Source organism: Prionailurus viverrinus, chromosome D1 (assembly GCF_022837055.1).
Source record: "Prionailurus viverrinus isolate Anna chromosome D1, UM_Priviv_1.0, whole genome shotgun sequence".
Taxonomy (NCBI): domain Eukaryota; kingdom Metazoa; phylum Chordata; class Mammalia; order Carnivora; family Felidae; genus Prionailurus; species Prionailurus viverrinus.
In genome coordinates, this window is record NC_062570.1 from 68,120,029 (window position 1) to 68,132,692 (window position 12,664).

General features: G+C 50.3%; 1 protein-coding gene across 6 annotated transcripts in view; it reads right to left on the reverse strand.

Annotated features, from left to right (window-relative positions):
- The window catches only part of GALNT18 (polypeptide N-acetylgalactosaminyltransferase 18), a 354,140-nt gene that overhangs the window by 177,391 nt on the left and 164,085 nt on the right, over positions 1 to 12,664 (reverse strand). For all 6 annotated transcript variants that reach the window (XR_007144870.1, XR_007144869.1, XM_047823538.1 and 3 more), the window contains one exon: positions 640 to 832. Coding sequence is in view for 4 of the 6 variants with exons in the window: in XM_047823538.1 (XP_047679494.1) it covers positions 640 to 832 (193 nt within the window). In the remaining 2 variants the exon portion in view is untranslated. The remainder of the gene's footprint in view (positions 1 to 639; positions 833 to 12,664) is intronic.

Sequence of the window (12,664 nt, forward strand, 5' to 3'; positions counted from 1 at the left end):
AAACCCAGCAGCAAGATTTTTCCTTAAAACCCCAGATACAAGCTCACTGTGGTTTGCAACTTTAAGAAAATTTTAAAAATAAGGAGAAAGAGGGGAAAAGAAGGCATGGGGGGGGAGCTCACAAAGTTAATGAGATTTTCTCAGCTGTGGTACGTGCCCACACTTTTAATAATTAGGAGTAATAAAAACTCTAACTGAACCTTAAAGGAACGTCTTCTGTGACAAAGAGAGAAGTCAAGACGGACTTCTGCGTCAGGCATAATGACTTGTTAGCCCTGGAAGATGGATAGACTTTAAAATACTAATTTATAGGAAAAAAATAATTGTTCATAAAAATGCAACTAATTGGGTTAAAATGACTTATTAACAAGAATACTGGATGATTCTAAAGCCCATAGGGAGTAAATTAGGTTATTAATCCTCAACGCCTCATGAAAGAAGCTTCCCCTGCTTAGCAGATGGAGAAACTGAGGCTGAGGGAGGGGGAGAGTGAGTTGCCAATGGAGGCTGAGGGCACAGACCCTGCGGGAGAGGGACCCAGGAGCCCCAAGGCCCTGTCCTGACTCTATCCCCAGCACTGTGGTGACCCCGTCTCCCCACAGGCAGGTCAAAAAGGGCCCAGCCACTGACTCTGCTCACCCACTGGGTCTGAGGTCAGGCAGAGGCCGGTCGAGGGGCAGACGGTCACTGAGGTAGGCGTTGTAGCCGTAGTACTGGAACTGCTTCAGGGCCATGCGCCGGCCTTCAGGGCTGAGCTCCTGGCCCCAGTGTGCAAACAGAGAGGAGTCTGTGAAGGGCTCAGCCTCTGCCTCCTCGGGCTTGGCGGGAGCCTCTGGAGAAAGAAGGGACAAGGAGACAGTGGGTCAGAGTGCACCCCTGCAAATGCCATGACAACCCCTTTCCCTTCCTCACCATCACCTTGCATCCAACAATCTTATCCCCGTATTTGGGAGCTGTGGGGAGGACAGACTGCAATCGTCATGCTTCCCCAAACTCATTTATCCACCCATTCATCCATTCATTCATCCAACAACCACTAGGCACAAGGGATACAGAAATACATCCTACAGGGTCTACCGAGAAGCTGAGGGATGTGATCCAGATGCCCCATGGCTTCAAGTGAGAACTCCCTCCTTTCCAGTCGGCCTCCCCACCAGAGATTCTAGCCTTAGCCCTCAAAGTGGGTTTCCACTTCTCTTTCCCAAGATTGCACCCCCACTCCCTGCTGGTCCTGGGCTGGCCCCACACCCAGGCCCTCCAGCTGAGGTTCTGCTCCCCTTTCCAGTTCTTGCCAGCCCACCTCCCTGTCCACTGTCTGGTCTGATATGAGTTGCCTGGCCCCACCAAGCCCCATTCATGTGGCTCCAAGGACCTCCAGCCAGACTGCCTCCTGCTGCTTCCAGCCTGTGCCTACCAAATAGGGAATCACTGGCACAGAGGACAGCCCAAAAAATCCCCAGTCACCCATGCATGTTGGCACTGCTCATTGGACCCCTGGTAGACTTTGTAGGGGCAGCCCCCACACTAGGATAAGGAGAGCTCATGGTTTCCCTGGAACTTTCTAAGAAAATGAAGAGGACATTATTACCTATAAGAGCAGAAGCTTTGGATTCACACAGATATGGATTCAAAGAAATTCCCGCTGCACCATTCACTGGCTACATGGCCTCAAGCAAACACTCAGTGTCTCTGTACCTCGACTGCCCCATTTGTAATGCAGGCATACTAATATCTACCCATGTCCGTCCCCACAGGATCTGAGAGGATTACATACAATAATGTATATACAGCACTTCGGCCAGCATATGTCTCAGAAAAAGTACACAATAATTGGTAACCAGCGTAACACATAGCAAGGGGAGCCTGGCAGGGCATTTAAATCTTTCTTTTATGGGGGCAAAAGGTAGGTCTTTCCACAACATAGGCTGGTGGGTCAAGACTTGGGAATTTATTCTAAGGGTCATTTAGTCAAGGTCAGATATCAGAGCAATCGGAGAGAGATGCCAAGCCCACTGGACGATGCCCTCCATGCTCATAAACATGATGTAAGTGAGAGATGGTGCTGGGAGTCTGGAAACGAGACAGAGACCAGAAGGAAGCAGAAGTAGGTTGGGGACAGAAGAGGTAGGCCTGGGATACTTACTAATGACCCCTCAGCCATCCAGGCAGGCTTGGGACTTTTGCCAATGCCCCCTCAGCCATCTGTATGAAGCCAGTAGGTGTATGAAACACCTCTGTTGGATAACTTAAAGGCACAGGCTGGGCACAGGTGAAGGTCTAAGAATGCAGAGTCTTCGAGGTTGAGGAGCTCAGAGCTGCAGACCACAGTTCTTACTATCACCGCCTCTTGGCGGGAAAGCTCAGACATACCCCAAACCGGAGGTACATGAATCTCCTGGGATAACCATCATGGCTAGTCCCCACTGAGTGCTTTCCATGAGTCAGGCTCTGCTGTGAACGTTTTTGCCACATCAACTCATCGCGCCCTGCGTGGTGGGAACTATTATTGTTTCGACTTCACAGGTAATGAAAGTGAGGCCTGGGGAGGATGAGAAACTTGCCCTGATTCACTCACAAGGAGGCAAAGTAGTGGAGGGTCAGTCCTGAGAAGTCTGTCTCTCTAGGCGTTGGCCCTAACTGCTACACCATACACCTTCTACGTGGCAATGGGCCGGGACACACATGCGTTCCAAAGACAAATGTGGCATGCCAATTTTCCTTCAAGACACGGAAGGAAACTCAGGTACCCAAAGCAGATTAGGATCTAATAAGGAGTAAAATGCGAACTGCGTGTGCATTTCTGTGACAGAGCAAGCGTTTTTAGTACTTGTGGTGGCCACTGCAAGTTCCATGCCAGAACTCAGGGCCCACTTGCTCTCCCCTACAAGGCATAAGTGAAGGGAAGCACAGGGTTTACATGATCGATCGTCAAGGTCCTCGCCATCCCTAAAAAGATGTAAGACTCGTTCATGTGGAATGCTGGGGTAGTAAAAACCTAAACCAGTGAGCCAACTGAATCATATGATATTTAAAAGAAATGGAGTTTTACTGCTCTCACATACCTAAATGGATATTACCAAGTAAAATGAGATCAGTTAATGAAAAAATTATGATTCACAATTAGACCTGCATTGCATAAAAATGTATTATAAACATATTAAAGTCCTCGGTTCCACCACACACCCCTGTCTTTTTGCTCGCCATGGGTATAAACCACAACGAACTGGAGAGCAGTGGGTCTCGAATGATAAGCCGGGGGGGGTGGGCACGGCAGCAGCAAGAAGTCCTCTTCGTTGAATTCCTGGGCAGAGCCAAGCACCGTGCTGGTCCATGTCTTTACCCAAGGTGATCTCTGTCTTGCTCATGGGTGTGCCCTCCACGAGGGCAGGCTGACATCTGTCTTATTCCCTGCTGCGCCCCCAGCATGGTACACAGCTCTTGTGAGGGGCTCAATATACCATTTTAAAATAAGTTAGTTGAGGCCCCTGAGTGGCTCAGTCGGTTAAGCATCTGACTCTTGGTTTCAGCTAGGGTCATGATCTCATGGTTTGTGAGTTCAAGCCCTGCATCGGGCTCTGAGCTGACAGTGCAGAGTCTGCTTGGGAGTCTCTCCGCCTAACCCCCCCCCCCCCCCCCCCAACCCTCCACCACTCTCTCTCAAAATATAAATAAATGAAACTTTAAAAAAATTTTTTTAACGTTTATTTATTTTTGAGACAGAGAGAGACAGAGCATGAATGGGGGAGGGTCAGAGAGAGGGAGACACAGAATCTGAAACAGGCTCCAGGCTCTGAGCTGTCAGCACAGAGCCTGACACGGGGCTTGAACTCACTGACCGTGAGATCATGACCTGAGCCGAAGTCGGCCACTTAACCGACTGAGCCACCCAGGCTCCCCAAAACTTTTTGAAAGATAGAATAAGTTTGTTGAACAGTAGCCTGTAGAGTTAGTTATTCATTCGACATGAGGAAACCAAAGATGAAAAGGTGAAATGACCAATCCAAGGTCATCCAGTTGGTCAGGGGCATTGAAGAAGGTCTGGCTCCCTCCAAACCTCACTTTCTTCCCTCTATATCATGAATGACAAACTACAGTCTGAGGACCAAAGCTGACACACCACCTATTCTGTAAATAATGCTTTGTTGGAACACAGTCTCATCCATGTGCTTACATATTATCTACGGCTGCTTTAGAGCTACGAGGGCAGAGTTGAGTGCATGCAACAGAGCCCATGTGGCCTAAAAAGTCGAAAATTCTCAACTATCTAGTCCCTCAATAAAATGTGTGCTCTACATCTTATACCAGACATCCAAAGACTGGTTAAGGGTACTGGTTGCTGGTGGCTCAGTTGGTTGAATGTCTGACTCTTGATTTCAGCTCAGGTCATGATCCCAGGATCGTAGGATCGAGCCTCTAAAAATTGGGCTCCATGCTGAGTGTGGAACCTATTTAAGATTCTCTCTCTCTCTCTCTCTCTCTCTCTCTCTCTCTCCCCCTCTCTCTCTGTCTTTCTGTTTCTCTGTCTCTCTTCCCCCCCACCACCTGTCTCCCCCACTTATGCCCACTCTCGCTCTCAAATTAAAAAAAAAAAAGAGTAGTGTCAGAATCCTGGGGACACTCCAGATCTACCATTTACCAGTTAGACTTAGCTTACCTGCACCTTAGTTTCCTCATCCAGAAAGTGTCATTGATCATAACAGTGACCTTTTCATAGGACACGTGTGCATACTCAATGAGATGTTCCATGTAAGGAGCTTAGCACAGTGCCTGGCACATGATAAATGTTAGCTCCATAAAGGTTAGCTACTAAGGAACCACAAAGCCCCATGGCCCCACTAGGGTGCTTTTCTGACAACACCTCTTGAGTTCAGATGGGGGAGATAAATGGCCTTGCCCTGAGGTCCCCAGCTCTGAAAGATGTAGTTACTATCTAGGCCCCAGATGAAGCATTTCCATGTCCACTGACAAGTGGCCTGCCCTTAACTGGTCCTAGACCCAACTCCTTTATCTCTCCAGTAAGAAAACAGTCCTACATGGTCCTCAGCAAAGGAGGACATCTTTGACATGGTGTTGTGATGGGCAAGGAGGCTTCAGGGAGGTGCCCAGGCTAGGACCAGGGTCCAGGGGCATCTGGACACATCTGGTGATGGGCCAGACCAAGGGCTGTCTGTCAGCCCAGAATGCTCCTCTTAGGAGCAGACTTGGGCTATACTGGAGTATAACATTTCCTACTGGGGTCTAGACCTCCTTGGGCACACCTGACCAACTGAGGGGTGACTCAGAAGAAGTATATATCCAGAAAGCTGAGAGCTCCCCAAGGGGAGCTCATTCAAGGCGGAGGCTCAGTGGGGCACAGTGAACTCAGCCTGGTGGCAGAGCCAGAGTTTAGAGGGTTCTGAGTACAGCACAAACTCTGTAATCCCAGTTCATTCCTCGCCCAGTGCTGGTGCTTGTCTGGGTCCTAGGGAGAGGGGGCTGACAGGGAACACATAGGCCATTTCCTCAGACAGCCACACATAAGACCCGATAGGCACCCGTGTAACTCAGAGGCAGGGAGACATTCTCCCACCTTCCTGCACTATGAGCTCTGTGGCATGGGCAGGAGGGGAGCCCCCTACAGGGCATGAGCAGACCCACAGGCTGGGGGAAACACTACCATGCTATACGCCCTCTCTGCGCAGTACCCTCCAATGGCCAACTATCTCCTCGGCATGAAAGACTGAGTCCCAACTAACACTAACAAGGCCCTACAAGGCTCCCTGGGATCAAAACCTGAGAGCCTCCAGAGCTCACCCCCTACCACTGCTCCCCTGTCTTCTCTAGTCCAGCCACACCAGCCCCTCGGCCCCTCGCAAGACTCACTCAGCATATCTCACCTCAGGGCCTTTGCTCTTGCACTTCCTTCTATACCCTTACGACTAACCCCCCCTCACTTCCTTTCCGTCTTTACTCAGAAGTCATTTTCTCAGCAAAGCCTTTTCTAAACATTCAATCTCAGTGTTTCCTCCACACCCACTACAGGACTTTTTCTATTTGTCTTGCTAGTTGTTTGTCTTTCCTGACTCAAATGTGAGCTCCACAAAGTCAGGGACTTGCTCCGTTCTCTGAGGAGCCTCCAGTGCTTAGAACAGTGCCTGTTCTAACAGATGCTCAATGAATTTCAGGAAAATGAATGAATGGGGCAGTAGCAATAGGTCAGGAGTCAGTAAGCCCCCTATCCACCAGGGACTCACCAAATCCTCAGAGGGGATTGAAAGGGGACTGGAGTCTTGTGTCAGCAAGCAGGAGTGTGATGCCAGTAAAGGGCAAGCAAATTCTACTTGCGTGCAGTTAATTTCCTACCTAGCTCACTTATGCAAAGCCATTTGAGACTATGCTCTTAGCAGCCTCTTGGGGAGTTCCAAGGAATGTGGTCATTGGTAGACAACCCTCACCCCTGTCCCAGGACTCTGGTAAATCTCTTATATCAGGGAATTACCTGACAGACCGTGCACAGAGGAATTGCCCCCAAAAACATGGGGAGTAGAGAAATAAGGAAGGAGGGAGGGAAAGCTGTGTCGGTTTCTTCCCTCTTCCTCTTTCTGCTCTCACCTGGAAGAGCTCAGAATTGGAAAGACCACATGAAGACTCCAAAGTCACAGAAACCCTGGTGCAGAGGACAATGAGGTGGTAAGACGGAGTCTTCAGGAAACTAACCTAAGATGCCTTCGGGGAGTGTCTGACCCAAACCGCAAGAGCTTCAGAGAGCCTGAGCTCTCTGAGTCAGGTGTCCCCAACCTTCCCCAAAGTTCCTGTAGACGTGTGGCTGTCAGCCTTCCTCCTGACCTCATCCCCGGCTCAGTCTCTAAGGTGCTTGCTACAGAAATCCCTGCCACCAACTCAAGGTCACTAATCCCTGCACCTTTTGAAGAGAAAAGGCACATTTGATGGGTCTGTGTAAAGCATGACATTTTTGACACTGAGGAAAAGGGCTGACTTACTCCTCCTTGACATCTCTTAGAGGAACCTGCCTTTCCCTTTGTAGGCCCCCACCACCACCTTGGGGCCCAGGGAACAACCAATCCTGCTCATTCCAAGAATGCTCTCCTTGGCCAGCATCTGGGAACTTCTGTCAGTCAGCTTGATCCCAAGGGGATAAAGGCTGCACCTCTTTCATTGCCGGGCCTTGGGAGTCACTGTCAGCTCTGCCCTAGAGGGCGTCGACTCTTCTTATCAGATAATCAACAAATATTGAAGCAAGTTTATGCTGCGCCAGGCCTATTGCTGGGCATTGGAAATATAAAGACTTCTCAGACTTGGTGCCTATCCCCATGCAGCAGCAAGTCTAGGGAAAAGCCAGACGTATAGAGAATGTGATCAGTGCTCAGCCACTGGGTCACTGAAGACGGAAGGGCGGTGTGCAAGGAAGGCTTCCTAGAGGAGGCGATGCTTGAGTTAGACATGAAGAACAAGTGAGATTCACAAGCTCTCTCTGTGGAAGGGAACCCCAAGGGCAGGACCAACAGGAACAAGGATGCAGAAGCGGGAGAGAGCACAGTGTGGGGCTCAAGGCCTCTGGACAGATGGCTACCCACAGCTGAAACTGGAGAAGAAGAACCCAAGCTGCTGGGGGCCTCAGTAGGCCTGGGACAGCAGGATGTATGGAAGAACCATAAAGGAAACTGCAAGTCTTACAGGCCAGGATTGGCCATACATAACATTTGGAAATAGCTTATAAACCTACAAGCATGTATGCCAAAGCCCAACATACTAACCATCACCAAAGGTACTGTGCCGAGGGGCAAAGCGCATTATGTGAGGTCCAATGAAGAGGAAACCGCATGCCAATCTAGGGTGTGTACTGCAAACCCTTTGCCCCTGTACACCTTACCCCAGTTCCACTGTCCTGCCCCTGCCAGGTGGTGAGGCCAGGCCATCACAGAGGCTGTGTGATGTAGGGCCTACCCTCCCCATCATAGATAAGAGGAAACTGCAGCCCGGGGACGTATCCCCAGCCAACCTCCATGTTGGGAGCAAGACACAATGGCTTGAAGATTGTAGAAACTTCAGGCCCTGGGAGACTTTCAGTTGGTCTGCTGTGGTCCACTGCAGCATTAAACTACTGAAATACTTCCACAGAGCTGGTAAAAAGCTGTTGCCCAGAGTCCCTCCAGGTGGCCTTGCTACCCTGCCGCCCTGGCTCTTTTCTTGGAATGTTCCAGGTCTCTCCACCAGCCAGCAACCACAGGTGTATGCCTGGTCTGGCCAGTAGTCCCAGGACCTTGCTCCACGCTGTGGCCAGCATTCATGCAAAATGGCTAGTGCCTGTGCCCTAGCTGGTTGAGTATGTTTTGACTATCACTTGCTCCAAACCCTTCCTAGGGGGCCCCTGTGAATATGAATTATGGGTTTCCAGAGACCTTTCACTCAGCTCATCTGTTTCTCCATGTGAATGCCCAGTTCTCATTGTGCATGACCTGTTTTCCAGAAAGTTCTACCAGTGATCACCTGGGGCATCGGGAAATGCCACCTTATGGTCTCAGATATGCCCCATGTGCAGCCCACTAATGAGAATGGAGAATTACAGATACATGTCCTGACAGCCTCTATGCTAATTCACAGAGACAGGAGGGAAGTGGGGCAGGAAAGCAGCTTGCGAGGCTTTGAGCAATTAAAGCAACAAAAGCCGCAGCTCTGAGGGTCGTGCACGGGTGCACCCGCCAGGCACGAGGGCACATCTGGAGACTCTGCCAAGGCTCTCGTGTCTCGTGCAGCCCCTGATGCTGGAAACAGGAAGGATACCTGCTCGAGAGCGGCTGCTTCGGTGAGCAGCCCAAACGAGGGCCTGCCCCGCGGCTTTTGCTCCGCACAATGGAGCGGCAAGAAAATGGGTTTGGGCGTGAAATAAACATTGTAATGCTGCCCAGCCCATCCGCTTCTGACTGCCTGTCCTCTCCAGGCCCCCATTCCTGGCCACCCCTGTCTTCTGAAGCGGAGCCATTTAGCTGCCTCCCGCTGTGCACGTTAGTGAGGGGCCGCTAGCAATTTGGAGAAGCTGCAGGAGAGGCTCTGGCCCAGACGTCCCCTGAGCAGGAACCCAAGACCATCTCGGCTCTCGGATTTTCGGATGAATCCTAAACTAGCAATTGAAGGGGACACACTGCACAGTTTCCGCTGGAGGCCAAAGTGGTTTGGGGCTCCCACCTCAGGACTGGGCGGCAGTACAGGTCAAGCTCTGCCGAGCGGACAGAGAGAGGCACCCGGGACTCAGCTCCCATCACTTAGCACCCCTGGCCCGTGGCCCATGTTCAGCCATGTGCTCTTTGGAAGGGGCAGCTTTGCTTCTGGTGCCTCAGTTTGGGCACCTCTAGGAAAGCAGGGGAGCCTTCTTGTTTCTTGTGGGTTTACTCACTTTACTATACATTCATTCCTATTTCAGGCCGAGTTCAGAAGGCTTTGAGGGCGTGTAAGGAGGGGGCCTTTGCTTCTGCCCTGCAGCCAGTCCTATAGCCACTGCTATTTCTGTTTCCGCCCTCAGGCCAGGCTCAAAGCCAAAGCTTGGGGTGTTTGGTGATACGATCCAGAATGCAGTGATGAGGAGGCAGCGGGAAGTGGGACAGACAGGCAAGCCCGGGTCCCAGGTGACTGCCTGCGGTGGGCACCAGAACCTGTGTATAAGGTCTCTCCAGGGGACAGACCCAGATTGACCTGTCTCCTGGTCCTCCTCCCGGTATGTTCTGGGGCCCCCTTCTCCCCAGTCCTGGGGTTGTTATTCACTCTCTCGGACAAGACCGTCAGCCTGGCCCCTCGAGCCCCATCCCCTTCTCCTGTGAAATGGGGACAGCCTGTCAAGCTGCTATGTAGAATCACAGTGAAGTCAGCTTTTGGAAGCATGAAGGCTAAGCATTAAATAATGGAGGGGGCATTGCTCACTATCCCAGATAAGAATTCTTAAAGGATATTTCCTTTCCTTCCACTCCATTGACTCATTTTTTCCCACATCTTTACTGGGGGGTAATTTATAGAACACAAAATTCACCCACCTCAAATGTACAATTCAATGATTTTTAGAAAGATTTTCTTTTACTCTTGAGATGCTTTGCTGCATGTTTTATTTGGGGCTAAAAAGAAAAGGCAACTGGATATCCAGAAATGTGCACTTTTCTTGTCAGCTTTCAGGAAACTCCTGCCTGCTGGCTTCCCGCTGGTGAGAAGTCACCATTATTCCTACTAAAGAGCCTCGCGCTTGGGCCTCGACAGAGCAGCTCAGGCTGTTTCCATCAAGGCCCGCCATCCGGGTACTACTGCTGAGGTCAGATTCGCTTCACCACCAGGGAGGGATTTAACCCTGAACTGACACCCTGTGCTGTCTCCACAGCCCGGGATATGTGTCTCCCCTCCCTCCCCTTCCAACACCCAGCTCTGAGGTTCAAGGCCAGCCTCTGTGCCCAGTCCCAGCCACAGGGAAGCACAGAGAGCTTGTGGGAAGTAGAGGCAGGAGGCCTCAGCCGACCCTCACTCCCACACTGGACAAATCTGCTACACTGTGGGTCCCCTCTCTCTCCTGTAAGATGGACCCAGTGTTTGGGTTTTATTTGGGAGAAAAAGGAGAACTTTAAGCCCATCATCGTGGTGCTTTTCTTATCCTCAAAATGTCAAGACAGTGTGCCTCTTCTTGGGCTCCCAAAGGAAAATTCTCAGACTTTTTAAAACACCCTTTGATATGCTAAGAGTCCTAATAATAAGGAAATAAAGTATTCTGCATAAGGTATTTCCCCTCTTCCGTGCTTCTGGAGGTGCATTAGAACATGAGCTAAAGGTCTTTTGCCAGCAGCCCTCACAATTAGGCTTTCTCTCCCAGGGATCCTCAGAACTGCTAAGAGAAAGAAGTGGAATCTGACAAGAAAAAGCTTGGAGCTAATCAAAAGAAAGGAGCCCTGACAGTCTCAAGTCTGACACCATTAAATCCTCTGCGCAATGACTTTATTCATCGTGGCAAAGGCAAATCTGGGAGAGCTTCCTCTGACACCCAACGGGTGTTGTGGGGAAAGAGAGAGACTTCTACGGAATGCCTCATTACAAGGCAGGGCCAAGGCCTGTCTGCAAGGGTGGCTTCCTGTGGGCTCTGGACTCAGCTCTGCCCTTGACTATCTGGGTGACCTCCGTCCAGCTCTTGAACCTTTCTGAGCCTGAGCTTGCTCATCTGTCTAATGGGGATAATGTTATCTACCTCTAGCTCACTGTAAAGATTAAGTGTGGCGGTGAAGGTCAGTAAAGTGTTTAGCAAACCTTCAGATGCCTGGTAAGCAGATTCATTTCCTGTTGTCAGGATGGCTGAGTGGTCTAAGGAACTGGATTCCGGATTAGTTTGCCAGTGCTGCTATAACAAATGATCACAAATTTTTCTCTAAGATAAAATCAGGGTGTTGACAAGGCTGCTTTCCTTTCTGAATGTTCTAAAGGAGAATCCATTTCCCTGGATCCTTGAATCTTTGAATCCTTTCCAGCTTCTAGTGGCTGCCTGTATTCCTTGGCCCAAGGCCCTCTTACTTGATGGCCATTGCCAACATGAGTGGCTTCAGTCCTTTTCACACGGCATCACCCTGACTTTCTCTTCTGATCCCCTTTCCACTTCTAAGGACTCTGAGATGACACTGGACCCACTTGGATAATCTAGGATGCTCTCCCTATTTTGAAGTCAGCTTATTAACAACCTCAATTCCATCTGCAACCTCAATTCCCCACTGCCATGTAAGGTAACAGATTCCAGAGATTGTCACGTGCACACCTTTTGGGGGGGGGGATGGTCGTTATTCTGCTTGCCCCAATAAGAATTCCATCATTGTGGGTTTTGCCATCAATAGAAAGGAGATTCCGATACTTTGCCCTCAGGGTTGTAGGGAGGCAAAGGAATGACAACTAACATTTGTTGAGCACCAACCATGTGCTAGCGCTGACCTCAGCGCAGCGCTCTCTCACCCCTGACATTCCAGTGAGACTGCATGCAGGGATATGACAGGTGCTATCAGGGCAGGACTGACAGCCAGGTTCTCCAAAGGAGCAGGTGCACGTGAGGGTAGCCGGTGGCCACGAGCTGTGCAGGGGCGTCATCCCTGACCTTGAAGCCAGCATGGCCCTGCCTCCCTCATACACCAGCTAATGAACAACAAAGGACAGCCCCAGACAGCACAAGGCAGGTACTGAGGCAATCACCATTCTGCCTCTGTCTCTTCTCCACTGGCTCTGATTGAACTATCCTGGTTTCCAACTGGCTCCTGATCACTGGTCTTGCCTCCCACTGCTGTGCTTTGGACTAGGAATTGGCATTTGGCTACCCCCAAATTCTGCCTTTCAAAACCCCCTAAAGTTGCAGGTCTATTGTGTTTGTCTGTGTGTGGAGGGGGGTGGTTCTCATCTGAGAATCTGATGAAGACTGTGACCACTCCCCAGAAAATACACCGACACATGCACAAAATAATCTGCTTTCAATTTCATGGGAGTCCTGGATGGAAATATGATGTAAAGCAGGGGTTGACAAACTTTTTTCTGTAAAGGACCAGCAATAAATAGTTTAGGCTTGCAGGTCAGGTGGTCTCAGTCTCCACCACTCAACTCTGCTGTTGCAGGGAGAAAGCAGCACTGGGTACCACGTAAATGAGTGGGTGTAGCTGTGTTCCAAGAAAAC